At 54.5% G+C, this 22,408-nt stretch overlaps 1 protein-coding gene across 1 annotated transcript; it reads left to right on the top strand.

Annotated features, from left to right (window-relative positions):
• Positions 1–4,188: 4,188 nt before the first annotated feature.
• Tyro3 (TYRO3 protein tyrosine kinase) lies at positions 4,189–22,154 on the top strand. Its single transcript, XM_090318575.1, has 19 exons — positions 4,189–4,345; positions 5,793–5,976; positions 6,163–6,263; positions 7,028–7,198; positions 8,514–8,600; positions 9,376–9,491; positions 11,197–11,374; positions 11,974–12,119; positions 12,627–12,771; positions 14,034–14,163; positions 14,245–14,345; positions 14,915–15,010; positions 15,308–15,388; positions 16,380–16,472; positions 16,959–17,080; positions 17,460–17,569; positions 17,748–17,907; positions 18,102–18,238; positions 20,694–22,154. The coding sequence occupies exons 1-19, from the start codon at positions 4,225–4,227 to the stop codon at positions 21,082–21,084; spliced, it is 2,670 nt and encodes an 889-aa protein (XP_090174701.1). The 5' UTR covers positions 4,189–4,224; the 3' UTR covers positions 21,085–22,154.
• The last annotated feature ends 254 nt before the right edge of the window (positions 22,155–22,408 follow it).

Genomic DNA, 22,408 nt, shown 5'->3' with positions numbered 1-22,408 from the left:
TCTTGAGCAAAAAGTGCCCAGGGGGGCCGGGAATTTGTCCTAGTGGTTAAAGTGCTTGCCTAGCATGCATGAAGACCCGGGTTCGATTCCTCGGTACCACATTCATAGAAAAAAGCCGGAAGTGGTACTGAGGCTCAAGTGGTAGAGCTCTAGCCTTGAGAAAGTCCAAGGACAGTGCTCAGGCCCTGAGCTCAAACCCAGGACTGGCAAAAAAAAAAAAAAAAAGTGCCCAGGGACAGTGCCCAGATCCTGAGTTCAAGCCCCAGGACTGGCTAAAAACAAAAATAAAGACAATTTGAGGCCAGTCTGGGCTACCTAGTGAGTCTCTGTCTCAGAAAAGCTTGAATAAATGAATGAGAGAATGAATAAAAATAGAACTAGAGGGCCGGGAATTTGGCCTACTGGTAAGAATACTTGCCTAGCATGCACAAAGATATGGATTTGATTCCTCGGTACCATATACATAGAAAAAGGCTGGCATAAGTGGTAGAATTCTAGCCTTGAGAAAGCTCAAGGACAGTGCTCAGGCCCTGAATTCAGTCCCTATGACTGGCCAAAAAAAGTAGAACTAGGAAGTCCTTACTTACCAGGCCACAATTAAAGAAGTAGAGAAATTAAGCTAGCCAAACATTCACATGACATACATAAAACTCTCAGGATTACCCCCACTGACATTTTGAAGAGAACAATTTTTCTTCCCTATTGTTTGGGACTGTGTTCCTGAAACTCCCAACCCTATTGTTTCCTTCCTACTCCTTAAATCTGATTTTAGGGAGAAATGTGCTCATTTGAGAGTGCCTCTGTGGGTGAAAGTCAAAGTGGGGGCATGCCTGTCTGGTTTACTTTTCTTGGGGTATGGTTGTCAACATCTTTGTCTCAATGTTTGGCAGGCCCCTTGTCACTCCCCACCACCCCTGGAACAGGCAATTTTCCTGCAAGCCCCAAAGGCAGACATTCTCTGCCTGCAAGGTCACAAGGAATAGAGTCTGTGACTAGCCACATCTCTTGAATGAGATCTGCCACCTTTTGCCTCACAAGCCAGTAGTTAGCAAATAATGGGTCCTTGACCTAGGGTCAACGAGAACTCCCCTGGCTCTCTAGCTCTCCTCTGTTTTCTCCTCTGGAAGAGCGAGGAAGCCTTGAATCTGAAAAAGCAGCCGCTTCCTGGCATCACTGAAAGCTGGCATCAGGGTGCCTGCTATTGTGGCAATGTTTTTGTTTGTGCTGGTGTCAGGACCTTGAGCTCTTAGGTTTTTCCATTTCTGGCTGGCCTCTATCACTTGAGTCATGCCTCCAGTCTCTGTCTCTGTCTCTGTCTCTGTCTGTCTGTGTGTCTCTCTCTCTCTCTGTGTGTCTCTCTCTCTCTTTCTCTCTGTCTCTCTCCCCCCCCCCCCCCGGAGAGTTTATTTATTTATTTATTTTTGCCCCTGCTGGCTTCAAACCAGAAGTCTCAGATCTTAGTCTCCTGAGCAGCTAAGATTATAGACACGAGCCACCTGTGTCCAGGCTCAGTGGTTTTAATTTCCAGGCTTACCTTTGTCTTCTCTGGATCCTTGCCTTTGTGAGCAGTTCTGGGCCATAAAAGGTATAGGGCTAGGCTGTGTCACTGGTGGTTCATGCTTGTAATCCTAGGTATTTTGAATGCTGAGAGAAGGATCACAGTTCAAAGCCAGCCGAAGCAAAAAGGTTCACTAGCACTACAAATAAATAGCAGAGAATAATCAGAGACTTACATGTTACCAGAATAGGAAGAAGCCATAGCCTTAACTAGATCTGGCCATAAAAGGACTTCCCCTAGCCCTTCTCACTCATCCACCTTTCATCCCTGCACCCAGTCCCCTGTCTCTTCCCCTGGGATAGCTAGCTAGCTCTGCTTCTGTTCTAAGAACAGGAACTCCAGGGGACAGCTGCTTTAGCATTAGGTCAAATACATTTCCTGTTGATTTGATTAGTTGTCTTCAAAGCAATGTATTTATGAGAGGAAGGAACTTTTGCAGGCATGCATTTGCTCAGGCAGCCAACCTCCTCCAGTCACACACAGACACACACACACTTTCTCCCCATCCACCCACAAAGTGTCAGTCATATTTAGAATTTGCACAAATGCACACCCTCCCTCATACATCACAATGCACACCCTCTCAGCCACCTACACACCTCTTCCACAAAATCACACCTGCTCACATCATACCCCCGGGAACACATTCCTGTACTGTGCAGAGAGAGAGAGGGAGGGAGGGAGGGAGGGAGGGAGGGAGGGAGGGAGAGAGAGAGAGAGAGAGAGAGAGAGAGAGAGAGAGAGAGAGAGAGAGAGAGAGAGAGAGAGGGCGAGAGAGAGAGAGAGAGAGAGAGAGAGAGAGAGAGAGAGAGAGAGAGAGAGAGAGAGAGAGAGAGAGAGAGAAGGGAGATAGGAAGGACAAGTGGGTTGTAAGAGCTCAACAACAAAGCACCCTCCATAGGAGTGGAAAGGTTTCCCTCCCATTCCTGTTAGGAAGACTTAGGTGGAGTTTCTAGGGGAGTGAAACAGGATGTCGTCTGGGGCTCCTCTTCCCAGGCTGCTTGGGCTGACAGTGATGTGCCTCAGGTATGGGATGGACTAGGACATTTGTAAAGGCTGTAAGTGGAAAATGCAAAGGCACCCATGGCATTTTGATGGATGGCAAAGGATGGCCCTTGGGCTAGGACTCCTTCAGCCTGGAGAATGGCCAGGGAGGGAATGAAGGAAGTAAAGTGGAAGCTGAATTTGGGCTCTGGGTTCAACAGCTTCCAGGATTCTTTCCAGTGCCCGCTGGAATCGCAAGTCTCCTCTTCACGGGAAATTGGAAGTTCCTTCCAGAGAACAGAGCCGACTAGTGTGAGGGGTAGGGGCAGGAAGTGCCGATGCTGGGGCTTGAACTGAGGGTCTAGGAGCTGTCCTTTAGCTTTTGCATCACTGCTGGCACTCCACTACTTCAGCCATAGCTCTCCTTCCGGCTTCGGGTTTTACACCATTGACTTTCCTGCCCAGGCTGGCTTCAAGTGGGATCCTTGGGTCTCAGCCTCCTGAGGAGCTGGGATTCGAGGCGTGATCCACTGGTAGGGTCGTTTCAGCCTCTACCCTCAGCCCCAGGAGCTGTGGCTTTCCTTCTTCAAAGGGTCCTGAAACACGGCCGCCGGGCCGCGCCGCCTGGGGGCGCCCCCATCTGAGGCTGCCGCCGGCCCGCCGTGGCCACTGGGGTGGTGAACAAGCCAGCACCGCCGCGGCCGCCGCTGGGGAGGGAGCATCCCGACAGAGGCAGTAAGGCGGCCGCGCCGGGAGTCCGCGCGCCCAGGACCCCCGCCGGGGGAGGGGGCCGCCGAGTGGGACCCGGAGCCGGAACGCCCGGCGGGCGTGGTTTGGTAGCAGCTCCGCCTCCCCGGGTTTGGTCCGTGGGCTTGGCCACCCCCAGGGAGCGCTAGCTGCGGCCAGGACTGAGGCCGGGCGTTCGTTCCTTCACTCGTTCTGCAGGCATCTGTTGGCTTCCTCGTGGAGGGCCTCCTCCCGTGTGCGGGGTGCCCTGGGGTTGAGTGCAACGCAGCCACCTCACACTGGGTCCTGGAGACACGGGCGGGGGCGCGGGGGAGACGCAGGGAAAGCAGGTGCGAGGGTGGCGGCCCCGGGGACCTGTATCGGGGAGCCCCTGGCGATACCAAGAGGGCAGCCGAACGCGAACGTGGGACTCGGGGAGAGAGGCAGCCGGAAGCGGCCCGGGTGCCCCCTCCCGCGGGGCGTGCAGGTCCCGGGGCGCGGGCCGGGGTCCGGGCGTGGCGGGGTTTCCCGCGAGGCTGGGGAGGCTTGGGGGCCGCAGGGGCGTGGCCGGGGTGCCCATCCCGGGACGGCGCGGGGGGCGCGGGGCGGCGGCCCGAGCGGGACTCGGCCTCCGGGCCCGGGGGGCGGGGTGGCCGGGAGGAGGCGGCGGCGGCTCGCGGAGAACATGAATCAGCGGCGGCGGCGGCGGCGGCGGCGGCGACGGCCGTGGAAGGAGCGCGGTGGCCCTGCGTCGGCCCCGAGGACCCGGGGCTGCCGAGGCCGCCACCGGCCGCCCCTCACCGCGGACGCGGGTCCCGCAGGCCCCGGGCGGGCGCCGCCCCCCGGGCCGGCCCCCGCCCCTGCCCTGCGTCTCCTCCCCTCCCGCCCCTCCTCCTCGTCCCTCCTCCCGGCGCTCGCTCGCGGGCCGGGCCCGGCATGGTGCGGCGTCGCCGCCGATGGCGCTGAGGCGGAGCATGGGGCGGCCGGGGCTCCCGCCGCTGCCGCCGCCGCCGCTGCCGCTGCCGCTGCTGCTGGCGGGGCTGGCCTCGCTGCTGCTCCCGGAGTCCGCGGCCGCAGGTACGGGCCGGCCCGGGGGGCGGCGGGGCGTGGGGGCGCTGCGGAGGGGCGCGGCCAGGGTCGGAGCCCGGGGACGGCGGCCGGGTGAGACCCAGGCCTGCGCGCGCCGGAGATCGGGGCCGGGGACCCGGGCCCCAGGCCGGAGCCCCCGCCCCCAACTTTGTGGCGCCCGGAGCTCCTCCGGAGGGGCGGCGGGAAGGGGAGTGGGGAAGCTTGGGGGGTGTTGAGACGGGATTTTCCCGCCTCGAGCTCCCTGGCCGTGTGTTCCCTCCTCCCCGGTCCTGAGGACCCGAGGCTGCCCTGCCGCACACGGGAGGTGCCCGCTGCGAGAGCGCAGCGTCCGCGCGCCCGGGGGCTCCCTCCGAGCCTTCAGGGCGCTCAGCCACGGGTCCACCTGGGCGTCCCCTCCGACTCCCGGGTGGGGATTCTCCGTGGCCGCGGAGGCTTTTAGGGTGGCGGGAGAGCTTCGTGCCGCACCCCGTTCCCCAAGTTTCCTCGCACCCGTCTGGGACCGCTGGTGCACACGGCGTGGGAAGCTGCCCCCCCGGGTCCTGTGACTCGCCTGAAGGAGTGAAGGGAGTAGGGTACAGACGCGGGGCAGGGCAGCGGCCACCCAGCTGGCATCCTATCTTGAGAAGGTTTCCTGCCATGCCCGTCCTGGGGAGGGGAGGGGAAAGGGTGTACGTCGCTGATGCTCAGAGAGCCCCCTGGAATTGGCCTAGAGTTACACAGCAAAGGGCAGGAAGAGCCCTGACTTGATTTCGTCAGTGCCAGTAGTTCACCTGCCAATCTGCATAAAAACATGTCGGGAGGATAGAGAAGAAGTGAAGGTTCCAGTGGCTTAGGGTTGGTTCTTCAGCTCCTTCTTGGGACCCCACCCCTCCCCTCGGCCTCCCACCTTCCTAGCACCCTCCCCTGCACACACTCAGGTATTAATAGAGCAAGCGGCTGTCAGGAAGGCTGCCATGTGTTTGATCTGACGTGGTTTTGTAGCCATATGTTCTCTACTTGAGGGGAGCACCCCCTCCTTCCCTTCCTCAGCCTTCCTCATTCTGCAGGGTGGGGTGCGGGCAGCCGTTCAGGGCCCGGACTGACACCTTGGGTGGAGAGGTGGCAGCCTGTTGAACTGGTTGGGTGTCACGTTCATTTCTCCGGGCAGTGCTTACATGGGAGGTGACAGCTCCCCACTGCTTCAGTTTGTCACTGCTGTCCTTTTGGTAGCTGTGTCCTAGGGAGCTTCGAGAAGTGGTCCTTAGCGCTAAGAGAAACATGGCAGTGGTAGGGATGGCAGCTGGATTGCTTGTCATGCCCTTGCTCCAGCCCAGGTTCAAGCTGTCCAGCCTCTGCTTCCTTCTTGGTGAAGAATGAGCCCCTGTCACGGAAGCTGCGTCCTGAGAGAGAAGGGTCCACCTCAAACAGGCTGACACAGTCTCCTTCCACCCCTCAGGCCTGAAGCTCATGGGAGCCCCAGTGAAGATGACAGTGTCCCAGGGACAGCCAGTGAAGCTCAACTGCAGCGTAGAGGGGCTGGAGGAGCCTGACATCCACTGGATGAAGGACGGGGCTGTGGTTCACAATGGGAACCAGGTGTACATCTCAGTCAGCGAGCAGCACTGGATTGGCTTCCTCAGGTGCAGGACTGTCGACAGAGGTGTGGGAGGCCAGCCTGGGGCTGTTGCTATGTCAGATGTGTAGGGTTTGAAAATTTGGCAACCTGTGGAATCTTCCAGAAGCAGGGCAGAATGAACCCACCAAATCTACCTAGCAGATCTTCCCCTCTTGACCCCGGCAAACAAGCCTGGTGTCTGTTTCCACAGCCTGAAGTCAGTAGAGCGCTCGGATGCAGGCCGGTACTGGTGCCAAGTGGAGGATGAGGGAGAAACCGAGATCTCCCAGCCAGTGTGGCTCACGGTAGAAGGTGAGGAGGCACGGAGCCACAGAGCCACATGTGTGTGTTGGCCTGGGGCAGATGCTGCTGCCAGCCACCATACCTCTGAAGAGTGGAGAACGCAGTGGAAGCTGGGCTGCCCTAGGCCCACCTAGACATCAGAAACCCCCACCTGCTAGATTCTGGATACCTGAGAACCAAAAGGGCCACAAGGACCCACAACCTACAGAGTGCACGCACTGTTATCTGAGCTGCTTGCTTCAAGTACTCATCCGGGGCTGGACCCTGTCCTACCAAGTGGCCCAACCAGCAGGGGGAAGGGGGAGGGGTAGGGGGAGGGAGTGCAGCTCTGCAGCTGCAGGAGCTCAGAGCTGCTCAGCCCTGGAAAACAAAGTGACTAAGAAAGTAACAAAGGCCCTGAACAAGAGCCGAGATCTGCCAGCAGAACTCTGGAAAGTGCCCACCCACTCCCCCTGCCTGGAGGCCCCTCCTCCAGCTCTCCCCTCACCCCGGCCTCTTACTGTGAGAAAGGCTGTCGGAGCAGGTCTGGGAGGGAAGTGTGGGGGCCTGCAGCCTCACGTAAGGGGGCAGCAGAAAAGCTATACCCAAGGAAACGGTTGAATAGAAACACCCCTGCTCCCCAAGTAGGACACGTGTTTTCCAGTTTGCCGCACCATTAAGTAGCCTGTGGGGATCTTTTGCGTAGATTACTTCAAGTGGGAAGCAAGCTTGTCATCTGGGCGGTGGGATGCTAAGAGGTGGTAATCCTTACTCCCACTCCTTTCTCTTCCTAGGTGTGCCATTTTTCACTGTGGAGCCAAAAGATCTGGCAGTTCCACCTAATACCCCTTTCCAGCTGTCTTGTGAGGCTGTGGGTCCCCCTGAACCTGTCACCATTATCTGGTGGAGAGGACACACAAAGGTTGGGGGACCTGCTCCCTCTCCCTCTGTTTTAAATGTGACAGGTATGCAGCCCTTGGAGTTATCTTTGAACGGGGAATACACCGGGTTCTTGCCTATGGTGAGCCTGACAGAGTTAGGATCTGAGTTTGCTGTTGGGTGTCCAGAATAAACCCTGATGCCTGGATGCGTGAGCTGTGCCATTGCAAAGCTTATTATCCAGGTGTGCTAGGCTGGCGGGGAGGGTTGATTACTGGCCATCCTGCTGTGAATACTTAAAAAGGGTGCCCCGGGCCTCCTTGCCTCCTTCACAGCGGTCTAGACGATGCACAGATGGCCCTGGGAAAGGAATTGTGTGAGACCAGGGGCACCCATCATCCTCTCCCCTCCCAGGGGGAAGGAGCTAGAAATCAGCCCACACAGAGCTAGGGAGGAGTGTCTGCCAGACAGGGAAAAGACAAGACTCTCAGGCTGCACATAGGAAAATGGAGGGTGAGGGCAAAGGGGAGAGGCAGGGTAGCACAAAGATGCTACCTTGTGGCCCTTTCCAGAAATCTCCAGATGTTTTCCTTAGTAACTGTCTATACTTCCACAGTTAAACCCAAAGCACCCACGCCTGCAGACCCTCCTGAGCTCTCAAATTCTCGGTACTTCCATCACAAACTGAGAAGGGAGGGGCTCTGACCCACCCAGTCCCCTACCAGTTTGACCTGCTGGAGCAAGGGCTGTCCTCTGGGAGAAGAGGCTGGTTCAGCCGCTCGCTCTCCTCCGGATGTGCGTGGTCAGGACCCTCAGGCAGCCTGCTCTATAATAGGCACTCAAGAAACTCCTACTGCACACACCACACTGTGCTGGGCACCAGGGGGGCTGAGGGAACACAAAGGAGAGAGAAGCCACCTTTCCAGTTCTAAAGCACTGAGAATAATTGGGGGTGGGGGGTAAGACACACATAAGGAGAGAACTACTGCGAGGCAAAGAATCTGCAAATACAACAATAACTGGGTACAGAACAAACAAAAAAGCTCTGGTGTGCATGATAAAGGAGTGACCAGGAAAGGGAGGCAGCTCTGTGCCATCTGTGGGAGATGGCAGTGAGGTGGGAGGTGCCATGTAACATTTCTCCAGGGCTTACTGTGTGCACTACTCTTTACGTAACTTACCTGACGCTCCAAATTCTCCCATTGGAGAGATGAGAAAACAGGTGCCTCAAGTAAGCTCATTAGATTCCAAAGTCCTTATTCCAATCCACTGCACTCCACTATCCAGCCCTTTCCTTTGATTGGAGATATTTTGTACATCTGAACCTGAGTGCCCTCCCTCCTCAAGCCCACCCAGGTGGGACTTGTGCTTGAGGGACTGATTGAGGTTTTCTGGCCCCAGGGGTGACCCAGAGTGCGGAGTTTTCCTGCGAAGCCCACAACATAAAAGGGCTTGCCACTTCTCGCTCAGCCATTGTTCGACTTCAAGGTAGGACTGAGGGGGGGGGGCCCACTAAGGCAAGGGCTTTCTCAGCTAGCCATCTAATTAGTAAAGTTATGGGTGCAACAGCTTCCCCCAAGCATGCCTGGATTGCTGAGTGAGGGGTAGTTGGCACAGCTCCCATTCCTAGTGAGAACACCTGAGAGCCTGCCGTGGCTAAGATAAGAATAGAATCCTGACGTCACAGCAGATTTCCCATCACGAAGCAGAGTCCTTGGGGGTGGGGAGGAGAAGGAGCCAGCAGGAGATGGTCAAGGCTCCCACTCAACCTTGTTTCTGCCACTCGTGTGGGGGCTGGGGAAGCAGTCTGGCCGATAATAGAAGAGACCCAAATGGCTGATGCACTGAGGGAGGGTGGGAGACGGGAGAAGCCTGTCTGAGGCTGCAGGGGCAGCGGTCTCTTTCTCCTTTTGTCTTTTCCAAGGCTCCAGAGACACCCCCACATGCCATCTTATCTTATTCTTTGGCCTGAGTTCCTTATTCAAAGAGAGGCAGTCTCTTCTCAGCACAGACACTCTCCCAGATCCGAGCAGTTGTGCCCTGCTGGTTTCTGGCTTGTGCACCACTGTGTCATCTTTAGGTTAGGGTACTCCAGACTCCCACACCCCCTGCCCAGACACAAGTCTGACTCCACAGCCTGGGTGTTCCATCCTCTAATCTTCTCTGGTCCACCAACCACACGGATAGGTGTGCCATGACAACTTGAGCCAGGCTTCCTGCTCCCTCTTCTACACTCTCATTGACTCTGTGTCTCTGTCCACAGCCCCCCCTGCGGCTCCCTTCAACATCACCGTGACAAAGCTCTCCAGCAGCAATGCCAGTGTGGCCTGGATACCAGGTGCTGATGGCCGGGCCCTGCTCCAGTCCTGTACAGTGCAGGTAGGCTGGCTGGGAGGAGCCCTGCAGGCTCTCCGGGACTTCACACTTTATTCTGGCTGCCCAGTCTTGGCACCTTTTTTTTTTTTTTTGGTCAGTTGTGGTACTTGAACTCTGGGCACTGTCCCTGAGCTCTTCAGCCCAAGGCTCCCATTCTATCACTTGAGCCACAGCACCACTTCTGGCTTCCAGTCTTCTGGTGGTTAACTGGAGATAAGAGTCTCATGGACTTTAGTGCCCTGGCTGACTTTGAATGGTGAGCCTCAGATCTCAGCCTCCCGAGTAGCTAGGATGACAGGCGTGAGCCACTGGCACCTGACAGCCCTGGCACTTTGTAACTGTGGTACCACATTCTTGAATATTGCTTTTTGGCAGGAAGATCCTGTGGCATGCTCTGGTAATTAAGACTGCAGACTTGCTCAAGCCCGGAAAGCAAATCACTGGAGCAGATGAGGGTGGGGAGTACCAAAAATGTTTTCCTTCCTTCCTTCCTTCCTTCCTTCCTTCCTTCCTTCCTTCCTTCCTTCCTTCCTTCCTCCTTTCCTTCCCTCTCTTCCTCCTTCTCTCCCTCCCTTATTCCTTTTTTTTTTTTTGGCCAGTCCTGGGCTTGAGCTCAGGGCTTGAGCATTGTCTTTGGACTTTCTCAAAGTTAGAGCTCTACCACTTGAGCCTCAGCACTGCTTCTGGCTTTTTGCTATGTATGTGGTACCGAGGAATCGGACCTGGGTCTTCGTGCATGCTAGGCAAGCACTCTACCACTAGGCCAAACTCCCAGCCCCTGTTTCTGGCTTTTTTCTATGTATGTGGTACCAAGGAATTGAACCTGGGTCTTTGTGCATGCTAGGCAAGCATTTTACTACTAGGCCAAGCTCCCGGCCCCTCCTTCTTTTTTTTTTTTTGCCAGTCCTGGAGCTTGATCTCAGGGTCTGGGCACTCTCCTCAGGCTTTCTCAAGACTATCACTTTACCACTTGAGCCATAGCACCACTTGTGGCTTTTTCTGTGTATGTAGTACCAAGAACCCAGGGCTTCATGCATGCTAGGCAAGCACTCTACCACTAGGCCATGCCCTGGACCCCAGGGCATGTGTTAGGCAAAAGCTTTAAGAAGCTGTTTAGACTTACTCCCTGGAAAAGTTTTGCTTACGTGGATGAAAACTTCTCTTACCTTTTGTTTTGATTAGTCTGGGGCATGAACTCAAGGCCTGGGCACTGTCCTTGGACACTTTTTGCTCAAGGCTAGGGCTCTGCCACTTGAGCCACAGCCCACTTCCAGCTTTTTCTGAGTATATAGTACTGAAGAATCAAACCCAGGGCTTCATACATGCTAAGGGAGCACTCTACCAGTAGGCTATGCTCCTGGCCTGTAAACTTTTGATTTATAAGAAAGTATTTGAAGATTGATGCTTAAATATACAGCCAGGGCTGGGAATGTGGCTTGATGTTCCAGGCCTTGCCTAGCATGCACGAAGCCCTGGGTTTTATCCCTTAGTACCACATACACAGAAAAAAAGCTGGAAGTGACACTGTGGTTCAAGTGGTCTACCACTTTCCATCCCTGCAGTGAATCGTGAAGGGCTTTGCTCGGAAGAGCAGGTCCTACAGGCCTAAGGAACAAGCTTCTGCAAAGGCATGGGGGTACAGGACCATACGTGTGCCATCTCCCATCACCTCGTCCTCTTACACCCTTGCCTCTTTGCTTTTCTGAAGGTAACACAGACCCCAGGAGACTGGGAAGTCCTGGCTGTTGTCGTCCCTGTGCCACCTTTTACCTGCCTGCTTCGGGACCTGGTGCCTGCCACCAACTACAGCCTCAGGGTGCGCTGTGCCAATGCCTTGGGACCGTCCCCCTATGCTGACTGGGTGCCCTTTCAGACAAAGGGCCTGGGTAAGAAGGTTGGGCAGGATGGGAGAAGAGAGAGGTGGGCTTGGCTGGAGTTGTGAATGCAGTTCATTGAGAGTGGCTAAGTGGGAAAATACAAGCTTTCTTCAGCCTCGGGTGAATGATTTACTGAGCTGATGAACATTTACTGAGCGACTCTGCGCACCTTCCTTGCCACTGTTGTTTGTAGTTCCTGTGAGTGGAACAGATGTGATGAGAACTGTTGTGGGTAGTCTAGAGCACCTCGTTGACAAGGTGCAAGTGAAGTATGGAGGAAAAAGAATGCCTGTGACAGCTAGGGGAAAACACAGGGCAGTGGCACAAGCACAAAGATGCTACGGCAGGAACTTGCCTTGTTCTGTGCCTTGTGCTGTGAGGGAAGTAAGACTGTAACCCAGGACTACCTGGGGGCAACATAGCAGAGCTGTGGGGCAGGGTGCCATCCTCGGACCCGGCACAGTGGGTGGGAGCTGTTGTTGTAGCTGAAAGCAAGCCTTTCCCTATCCTTTGTTCTCTGAGCTGCTCAGTGTCTGGCTGTTGGTCCAGTGTGGAATAGTGAGGCAGAGGAGTGAGGGACCGTAGCAACTTTGTCTCTTTGGGTACAGCCCCAGCCAGCGCTCCCCAGAACCTCCGTGCCATCCGCACAGACTCAGGCCTCATCCTGGAGTGGGAAGAAGTGGTCCCAGAGGGTCCATTTGAAGCTCCTCTGGGACCTTACCAGTTGTCCTGGGTCCAAGACAATGGAACCCAGGTAAGTACTCCTCCACTTGCTCTACTGCAGAGTTAGTTAGCCCAGGGCTAGAGAACCTGAAAAGTTGCAGAATGTCTCAGGGCTTCTTGGTCTCCCCCCCACCCTCTGGGAACTACTCCTTCTTGCCCCTAGGCAAGCAAGCCCCTCTCCTTACTGGGTCCTGTAGGGATTGTGTTGGGATTGCTTGGGGGTCACTTTGCACGTGCTTATAAGAACATATTCTCCTCCCCTCAGCCACTGAGGAAGGGCACAGATAAGGCTTTGTCCCCAGTCCAATTCCTTCCCATCCCCCACCAGCCCGAGCCTTGTTTGTGTTCTGGATTGGCCCCAGCCCCACAGCCCAGAGCAGGAATGTGATTAACTCCCTGAAGGTTGTGTTCCCACAGCCCTACACTCACAGTTCCCCAGACTCCCCGCGCTCCTGGCTCAGCCTTGTTATGTCCTCCCAGAACCAGCTGGAGGCCTTGTCCTCAGGCTCAGCGTGGGGTGGGTATTTCCTGGCCTCAGGGTGAGCTGACAGTGGAGGGGACCATGGCCAATCTCACAGACTGGGATCCCCAAAAGGACTTGATTGTTCGTGTTTGCGTCTCCAATGAAGTCGGCTGTGGGCCCTGGAGTCAGCCGTTGATGGTGTCATCCCACGATCATGCAGGTGAGGAAGGTGGGGCTAAGGAATCAGCTTTTAAAGCCAGGAAGAGGGCTGGAACGTGGTTTAGTGATAGGCTGCTGGCCTAGCATGCACAAAGCCCTGGGTTTGATTTCTTAGTGCCACATCCACAGAAAAAGCTGGAAGTGGTGTTGTGACTCAAGTGGTATCAGAGTGCTAGCCTTGAGCTGAAGTGCTCAGGGACAGCACCCTGGCCCAAAGTTCAAGTCCCCATGAACAACCCCCACCCCCACCCCCCCAAAAAGAAGAAGAAGAAGAAGCAGCAGCTCAGGAATAATAGTGCCCAGGCCCGGAATTCAAGCTCCAGGACTGGGAGCTGAAATAAGAGCAGGAGGAGGCAGGTGGTTGCCTGTTCTCTTAGTAGGCCCCAAACTTACTTAAAGTCAACCAGTTGAGACCAGGGTTGATGTTTATGTCTTATCCCCTCTTCTCACCTCCCACCTGGCTCAGAAGTTCCTGGTTACACAGCCTGCAGGGCCTGTAACAGTATAAGAACTGTTGAATCTACTGCTGCAGCCTTGTTCACTGGGGTGCTTACTGATTTAGGAAGTCAGGCCAGGCCAGTCAGCCATCCTGGGACAGTTTTTCGGTTCTTTGGTTTTTTAATTTCGATGGTAATAAAGTTTGAACTCAGGGCCTTGCGTGTACCTCACAGGTGTTCTGCCACTTGGGCTCTACCTTCAGCTCCTTTTTTTTTTTTTTTTTTTTTGGTCAGTTGTGAGACTTGCACTCTGGGTCTGGGCGCTGTCCCTGAGCTGTTCAGCTCCAGGCTACCATCGTCCCCCTTGAGCCACAGTGCCACTTCCAGTTTTCTGGTGGTCAATTGGAGATCAGAGTCTCACAGACTTTTTAGTACCCGGCTGGTTTTGAGCCGTGATCCTCAGATCTCAGCCTCCTGAGTAGCCAGGATGACCGGTGTGAGCACCGCCCGGGGCACCATGTCCAGCTCGTTCTGCTTTCAGAATTACCTTCAGACAGGGCTTCACATTTGTGTCCAGGCTTGCGTGGCTTGCCCTCCTCCTCCCTATTCCTCCCACACTGTTGGAATGACAGGCATGTGCTAGCATCCTAAGCTTTCAATTAAGATGTAGGCCTTCTGACTGTTTTGTCTGGGCTGGCTTTGAACATTGATCCTCCCAATCACCACCAACTGAGTAGCTGGAATGACAGACGTGTGTCACTCCTGGCCCCTGATCCTGGGAAAGTTGTGTCGGCCCGGTTCGTGCCACCGCTCCTCCCTCCCACAGGGCAGCAGGGCCCTCCTCACAGCCGCACCTCCTGGGTGCCCGTGGTGCTGGGTGTGCTCACAGCCCTGGTGACTGCTGCCGCACTGGCCCTCATCCTCCTTCGGAAGAGGCGGAAGGAGACACGGTTTGGGTAAGGGGGTGGAGCCATGGAGGGAGAGGCAAGGACAAACCAACACTTGAAACTGATCCCGAGTCTTGGGTTTTCCTTCAGACAAGCCTTTGACAGTGTCATGGCCCGTGGAGAGCCAGCCGTTCATTTCCGAGCAGCCCGGTCTTTCAATCGAGAAAGGCCTGAACGAATTGAAGCCACACGTGAGTGGTGGGAGACTCATGAGGGGAAATGTGGGCTACTTCCTTCCTCACCTGCATTCTTTTTTTTTTTTTTTTGGCCAGTCCTGGGCTTGAGCTCAGGGCCTGAGCACTGTCCGTGGACTTTCTCAAGGCTAGAGCTGTACCACTTGAGCCTCAGCACCACTTCCAGCTTTTTCTATATATGTGGTACCGAGGAATCGAACCTGGGTCTTCGTGCATGCTAGGCAAGCACTTTAACCACTAGGCCAAACTCCTGGCCCTCACCTGCATTCTTTTACCAACTCCTTAATTTGGTCCATGTCTGAATCATGATGAGTGTGAGGTTCAAAGTCGTGAAAAATGCACACAGGCCTGCCTCAGGAGGACGTACCATCTGCATCGTGTGCCAGCCAAGGTTCCTCAGTGGATCAGAGAGGCAGGGGGAGAGGTTTGAATCTTGGATCAAGGGGCAGGCCTAGGTGTTGGAGGCATGGGTCAGTGGTTAGAGCGCTAGCCATTGAGCTACAGTGTTAGGTACTGAGTTGGGATGCCAATCTTGGCTGACCCCCTTTCTCACCTCCTCCCTGCAGTGGATAGCCTGGGCATCAGTGATGAACTGAAGGACAAGCTGGAGGACGTGCTCATCCCAGAGCAGCAGTTCACCCTGGGCCGGATGTTGGGCAAAGGTGTGTTGGCGGTACAGGGCTGGCGTGAGCTTGACCTTCCAGGCTGACTCTGGTTGTTCCTGGATCACCTCCCATAAACAAGATATGATTGCGTTGTAGACTTATGAGTTTGGAGGTTTAGGGGGTTTAGGGGACGAATGGTGGCTAAGGATAGAGACTGTTGAGTAGCCACTCCCAGCATGATCTGCTTTGGCCTCCTCCAGTGTCCCTGGAGGCTGATGGCTTTAGCTTGTCGTAGAGGAAAAGGAGTAGGGAGCTGCAGGCCCACGAGACCCTTTCCCACTGTCTCCATCCTAGGAGAGTTTGGGTCTGTGCGGGAGGCCCAGCTGAAGCAGGAAGATGGCTCCTTTGTGAAAGTGGCTGTGAAGATGCTGAAAGGTAAGTGGAGAATAGAGGTTGCGGAGTGAGAGTAAGGGGTGACTAATCCTTGGCGTGGGCTCTGCCTTCACTCGATTTGCAAGGTGAACCAAGTGCCAGTGGCTCACATCTGCAATCCTAGCTACCCAGGACGCTGAGATCTGAGGATTAGGTTTCAAAGCCAGTCCAAGCATGGAAGTCCCTGAGACTCATATCTTCAGTGAACCACCAGAAAGCCAGAAGAGGTGCTGTGGCTCAAAGTGGTAGAGTGCTAGGCCGGGAACAGTGGCTCACACTTATAATCCTAGCTACTCAGGAGGTTAAGATTTGAGGTTCAAGGTTCAAAGCTAGCCCAAGCACAAAAAGGAGGACTGAGACTCTTATCTCCAGTTAGCTTCTAGAAAAAGGGAAGTGGGACTCAGCTCTAGGGTAGGGCAATAGCCTTGAGCTGAAGAGCTCAGGGACAATGCCCAGGCCCAGGGGTTTAGTGCTAGCCTTGAGCTGAAGAGCTCAGGGACAGTGCGCAGACCCAGAGTTCAAGTCCCATGACTGGAAAAATAAATAAATAAAAGATTTGCAAGTAGGCACTAGTAGACACTAATAGGGATGTTGTCTAAACCACATAAATAATTCAGAAGCATAAACCCACACAAAGATTTGTGCCCCAGCATTGCTTTCTGACGTCAGCAGTCACTGTCCTGTCCTCTGAGTTCTTTCTTGGACTGATTACGGTTTGGGTTGTTGGAGCTGCATGCCAGTAGAGAGTTCGTTGGATAGTGCTATTCTGTGGCCAATTCTCCTGCTTGTAGCTGAACTGTTTTCCTGCTCCCCTGTGAAGCTCAGAACTTGTGTGCATGTATGTGAGATAGAGATAGAGAGATGAACTTGGATCTGGAGCCACACCCAGTCCAAACCTCAGGACATTTAAAGGAAAAGACTTTGGACTTTGGAGTCTCTGTCAGAGCTGAGGACACATCTCATTTCGCTCCCTTCCCCCATCTGTTACTTCCAGCTGACATCATTGCCTCCAGCGACATTGAAGAGTTCCTCAGGGAAGCAGCTTGCATGAAGGAGTTTGACCATCCACACGTGGCCAAGCTTGTTGGTGAGCCCATTGTGGGGGAGGCAGATATAGAAGAGAGCTAAACATATGTTCCACCAACAAGAGAGGGAAGCCTGCAGGAGAACAGTTTGCATTTACATGGTAAGGAAGCTGGTGGCCAGGTAGCAGGCAGAGTGCTGGCAAATGTCTTACCCTGCTCCAGGTAAGGTACTGTGTGCCAAGACTGTTTCAAAGGTCTGTACATGAAGCCTACCCTTGTGGGCCGACGACAAGACGGGCTGATGCTCTGGGACCTTGTAGCAGTAACCCCAGCCTTTCCTGGTCGTCCTCACACCAGCGCAGAACCCATAAGAAAAGAAATAGCACAAACCGGGATGTAGGAAGGACCCGGCAGGTGGGGACCAGTGGGTGAGCCCCTGAGCTGTTTTTCACCCTCGTGTGTCCCTAGGGTGAGCCCCCGGAGCAGGGGAAAGGTCAGCTATCCCCCATGGTCACCCTACCCCTCAGGCCGATTCTCTCTGTCCCCAGGGGTGAGCCTCCGGAGCAGGGCTAAAGGTCGACTCCCTATCCCCATGGTCATCCTGCCCTTCATGAAGCATGGGGACCTGCATGCCTTCCTTCTTGCCTCTCGGATTGGGGAGAACCCTTTCGTAAGTACCTGAGGTGGGAGTGGAGATCAAGGCCTGGAGAGGAACGAGGCCTTGAAGGGTTGGGTCTGTGGAGCTGGTGGGGAGAGGGAGGACTCGGAGTTTGCCTTCATCTACCATAGCTTCCTGTTCCCTCCACAAGAAGCCTGCTGGGAATTTTAGGGCAGGCTGTGGTTTCTTGGAAGACGGACATGTAGAGCTTCCGGCTACGGTCTTGGCTCTTGGGTTCTTCCTCAGACTTGCCAAATGTCCTAGCCTCCGTCTTCTCCTCCTTTCAATGATTTTGGGGACAGTCTTTAGGCTTTCTGGTCAGGAAACTCCATTTGTCCTACCCTAGTTGGGTGGGCAGGACGCGCCCGACCTTGCCTTGTCTGCCTACTAGAACCTGCCCCTTCAGACCCTGATCCGGTTCATGGTGGACATTGCCTGCGGCATGGAGTACCTGAGCTCCCGGAACTTCATCCACCGAGACCTGGCTGCCCGGAACTGCATGTAGGCATTCTGGAGGGCTCAGGCTGGTAGGCACCAGCCTGATCACCCTTGGTCAGCTCCGCTGTGGGGACAGCCTGCTAGCTCTGCATGGGGACAACCTGGGGGCAAAAATAGCCTGGCTTTAGTGAGGCTGTGAGCACCGGGAAAGGGTGACTGTGCCCTCCAACACCTTTTTCAGGCTGGCCGAGGACATGACAGTGTGTGTGGCCGACTTTGGACTCTCCCGGAAAATCTACAGCGGGGACTACTATCGTCAGGGCTGTGCCTCCAAGCTGCCTGTCAAGTGGCTGGCCCTGGAGAGCCTGGCTGACAACCTGTACACTGTGCACAGCGATGTGGTGAGACACTTGGGGGTAACGCAGACAGTGTGGACTCCTGTGTGGGTGGACCCAGGGGACCCTCAAGAGCTGTCCAGATCGGCTCTCTCTGTCTAGTTATGAGGCCCCACACCCTAATGTGTGCTTACCCCAGAGCTATGACTCTGCTTGGCTCAGGAAACCTGATGACACCCTGTCCCTCAATTTTGTACCAGTGGGCCTTTGGAGTGACCATGTGGGAGATCATGACTCGTGGGCAGACGCCATATGCTGGCATTGAAAATGCTGAGATTTACAACTACCTCATTGGCGGGAACCGCCTGAAGCAGCCTCCAGAGTGCATGGAGGACGTGTGAGTACCCTGGGCAGGGGATGGAAATGGAATCAGGACCTGGACTTTTGGTAAATGGCTGCCACCACAGGGCCAGGGGCAGCTCATAACCTCAAGTGTACGTGTGTGTGTGTGTGTGTGTGCGTGTGTGTGTGTGCGTGTGTGTATGTGTGCGCGCGCACGTGTGTGTGTGTGTGCGCATGTGTGGATGTGCATGTATGTGTGTGTGTGTGTGTACACGCGTATGTGGGCGAGCGCATGCGGGTATTAAGGCTTGAACTTAGGGTCTTACACTCTGGTTTCACATTTTTACTTAAGGTGGATACTCTACCGTGTTAGCCACATTTCCTTTTCTAGCTGTTTGCTGGGTACTTGGAAATAAGAGTCTCACAGATTTTTCTGCCTGGGCTGACTTGAAATCACCGTTTTCAAATCTCAGCCATTCGGTAGCTGGGATTATAGATGTGAGCCATCATTGCCCAGCTTGCTTGCTTTTTTTTTTTTTTTCTTTTTTTTTAAGAAATGTTTTTGTTGGCCGGGAGTTTGGCCTAGTGGTTAAAGTGCTTGCCTAGCATGCACAAAGACCCGGGTTCAATTCCTTGGTACCACATACATACAAAAAAGCTGGAAGTGGTGCTGAGGCTCAAGTGGTAGAGCTCTAACCTTGAGAAAGTCCAAGGACAGTGCTCAGGCCCTGAGCTCAAGCCCAGGACTGGCAAAAAAAAAAAAAAAAAAAAAAGAAAGAAATGTTTTTGTAGCTAGAGAGAAAGGTAACTCGCTCCCTCTTTATCTGCCATGTCACTTTATTTTCTCCGCTTCTAGGGGAGATCTGGGAAACCAAGGGTAGAAGGCACAGAGTTGACTGGCACTGGAGGTTCTCCTCACTCCTGCCACCTCCTTGGGGCCCTGCCAGTCTAAGAAATCCTTTCTGGTCTGGTGGCATCCTCCTTAGATAAGACTGCACAGGCCTGGGAAAGACTGGGCTGCTCCATGCTCTCCTTGCGTGGCACTGAGCCAGGTTCCTTTCTTGGCCTTGGCCTTCTCTTGAGGGAGTAGAAGGTAGAGGGAACCCAAGATGCTAGGAAGAAGGAAACTGCCTCCTTCTTGCAAGCCCAAGGCCGTGGGAACAGGCCTAACTCCACTGTGAGCAAACCTCTGTTACAAGGTAATATTAGTGCTTCTGCTAGTAGTTGGACACTTTGGATATTTTATACAATCTTTCTCCAACGCCATAAGGAAAAGGCTTATTTCCCCACCCCTTTTGTAGATGAGGAAATAGGATTAAAAAGGTTAAGTCACATAGCCAAAGTTACACAGCTACTAAGTGAGTAAGCTGGTGTTGGAACCTAGATCCCTCTGGTTTTATAAGAATATGTGCCTTCAACCGTGAAATCAAGTGTTACTGGTCTGTTCTAGTCTTACTCCCTGACTCGGTCCAAGCTTCTGGGTCCCCAAAGAAGCTTTGCTAGAACTTGTGGGAAGGAGTGCACAGTAATCCAGGGGATTTAGTTTCCTTAGTTGCTATAGGATTGTCAAGACCAGGCCAGGCAGAGGAAGGCTGATTCTGCACGTGGCATCCTTCTCTAGGGCATAGGATTGGCAGTGCTGGCTGCAGGCTGTGGGTACTTTATCTGTACCAGAGTGGAGTTCAAGTACAGGAACCAGCTCTGTCCCCCGGGAAACTTCTACCTCCCAGAAGCTTCTGCCCTTACCTGAAGCTGTAGTGGAAGTGGAGACAAACCCTGGCCTCTGATCTGGAGTGGGTGTTGTCAGTAAAGGGTTGATGGACACTCGTCTCCACCAGGAATCCTGATGGACAGGTGCCAGCTGGCTCTGCAGAGCTCGGAGAATGTGTTCCTGTCTGGTCATGTACCCATGGCTTTGGATCATTCCCGCAGTCCGCCGGGGTCGGGCATGATTCGTCACATTGCTGGGGCCCTGTCGTTAGAGCTGGTACATGAGACGCTGCTTGGGATTTTCGTTGTGGGCGTCTGTAAGAGTCAGGCACGTGCTCTGATCACACTTGGTCTTAGACCCTTTCCACTTAGATTTTGGAGAGTTTTGGGTTTTTTGGTTTTCTCACCAGAGTCATTCCTTGGAACCAGTGATAGGCTCTGCAGAGTCTGTAAAACTCCTAAAATAGTATGCCCAGAAGTATTCCTGCCAGGGAAGCAGGGCTGGAAGCATGTCTCAGTCTCGGAGGTAGCTGCAGACGGTGAGGATTTCAAAGTACCTGAGGGGGTGCTGCCTCACGTGGACTAGGGACAAAATGTAGACAATGCTGAAATCTACCCCCGACTCCAAGTCTAGGTTGTTGCTCAATGGTAGAACATTTGCCCTAAATGTGGAAGACTGATGCATTGTAAGCCTCACCCACTGGAGTGTTAGGTGTTTTTTCTTCAGTCCCAGTGCCATATGATTTAAGGGGCCTCTGTGTCAGGACCACTGCCACTCCTCCCCCTTCTCTCTACCCCAGGTATGATCTCATGTACCAGTGCTGGAACGCTGACCCAAAGCTGCGCCCGAGCTTCACCTGCCTGCGAATGGAACTGGAGACCATCCTGGGCCACCTGTCTGTGCTCTCCACCAGCCAGGACCCTTTGTACATCAACATTGAGAGAGCAGAGCAGCTTGCCGAGGGAGGCAGCCCGGAGCTGCCCAGCCAGCCTGGCAGCGGGGCTGGAGAGGAAGATGGCAGTAATGTGGGGGCCGTGGGAGGTACCCCGAGTGACTGTCGGTACATCTTCAGCCCAGGAGAGCCACCGGAGCCCACTGCTCATGTGGAGCGGCAGCCAGAGAGCCCCCTCAGTGAGACCCAGAGGCTGCTGCTCCTACAGCAAGGGCTGCTGCCCCACAGTAGCTGTTAGCCGGAGACAAAGGCTCCCGGGCTGTGTGCCTCTGCTTCTGCTGGCCGCTGTGCTGGCTGACTCGGCCCCAGCCGACCCCAGCCCAGGCAGCGAGGCGCGGAGGCTCCTGTGGTAGCCCTCCCAAGCTGTGCTGGCACCTGGACTGACCAAATCGCCCAATCCCAGTTCTTCCTGCAACCACTCTGGCCAGCCTGACATCCGTTCAGGCCTTGGCTTGGAGGAAGTGGGCCAGATCTGGTTGCCTGAACCCAGGCAGCTGGGAAGAGGGGTGCTGGTGGTTACGTCTCCATGGTTAGGATGGATATGACTTGCAGTGGGAGAGGGAAGGTCTAGCCCTGTGGGCACCTACCTTCTCCCTCTCCCCTATCTGCTGCTTCAGTGCAAGATGCACTGAGCCCCCTCCTGCCTGGGGGAGCTCAGCAGTGCCCACCATGCTTGGGTCCAGATTTTCTCCTCCGAGTCACAGAGATGCCCTTGTATTATTCCCCTTTAGGTGAGATTCAGTAAAGGGTTGGTGGTCAGGTCCCAGGCTCTGCGGCAGGAGATGGTGGGACCCCCAGGACTGAATCCTTGTCACCTCTCCGATTCCCCATCCTGTGTAGGCTGGGTGAGATGGTAGGAAGGGTGCTCCCCTGGTCTGGCCACCCCTTTCAGCATGCAGGGGTACCACAGGCTAGCAGAGACCATCTTGTAATAGCAGAGCACTAAGTCTGGCAACAGATAGGGGCCCTGAGGGGCTGGCCCCAGAACAAATGAGGCGGGAGGAGTTGGGGAGTCCCTCTCCAAGCCCTCCTACCGCCCCCCAGCATGCTTCCAAACCTCCGGACACCCAAGACTAACAGAGGCAGCTGTGAGAGCCCAGCAGGTCCGTGATGACTCTCGCCCCACCCTCCCCTCTCTAACCAGACTCAGAGAGTCCTAGAGTGAAAGCAGGCTTGATAGTTGGCATGGAAAGGGGGGAGTTCCTGAAGAGTGACCCCAGCCCTGGAACGCCTGGATAGGCCCTCGCTGTTGGGAACACTTCCAGGTTGTTTCAAAACAGAAAATAAAATTGAAGACTCAAGAACCAAGGTTTTGTCTTTTAAATGTTTATTTTATTTTTTTCTTACAGATTACAAAAATGAAGCATATCTGCATAGAGAAAAGTCTGGAAAGACATATGCCAAAATGTTAACAGCTGCTATCTTTATAAGACATGATGATGGGGACTTTTACCCCCTCTTTGCTAAGTTTTCAACATTAAGCGCAGTGCTTTTGTAATTAGATAAAACCTAGTGAGGGCTGGGAGTGGCTTAGTGATAGCGTGCTTGCCTCGCATGCATGG

Source organism: Megascapheus bottae, chromosome 25 (genome assembly GCF_031878675.1).
Source record: "Megascapheus bottae isolate mThoBot1 chromosome 25, mThoBot2.hap1, whole genome shotgun sequence".
Lineage (NCBI taxonomy): Eukaryota > Metazoa > Chordata > Mammalia > Rodentia > Geomyidae > Megascapheus > Megascapheus bottae.
This window is presented reverse-complemented; position numbering and strand designations above follow the sequence as displayed.

Coding starts and splice junctions, on each gene's coding strand:
- Tyro3 (XM_090318575.1), top strand. CDS start 4,225: ATGGCGCTGAGGCGGAGCATGGGGCGGCCGGGGCTCCCGCCGCTGCCG. Junction 8,601..9,375: donor AGCCATTGTTCGACTTCAAG/GTAGGACTGAGG, acceptor CTCTGTCCACAG/CCCCCCCTGCGGCTCCCTTC. Junction 12,120..12,626: donor TCCAAGACAATGGAACCCAG/GTAAGTACTCCT, acceptor TCCTGGCCTCAG/GGTGAGCTGACAGTGGAGGG.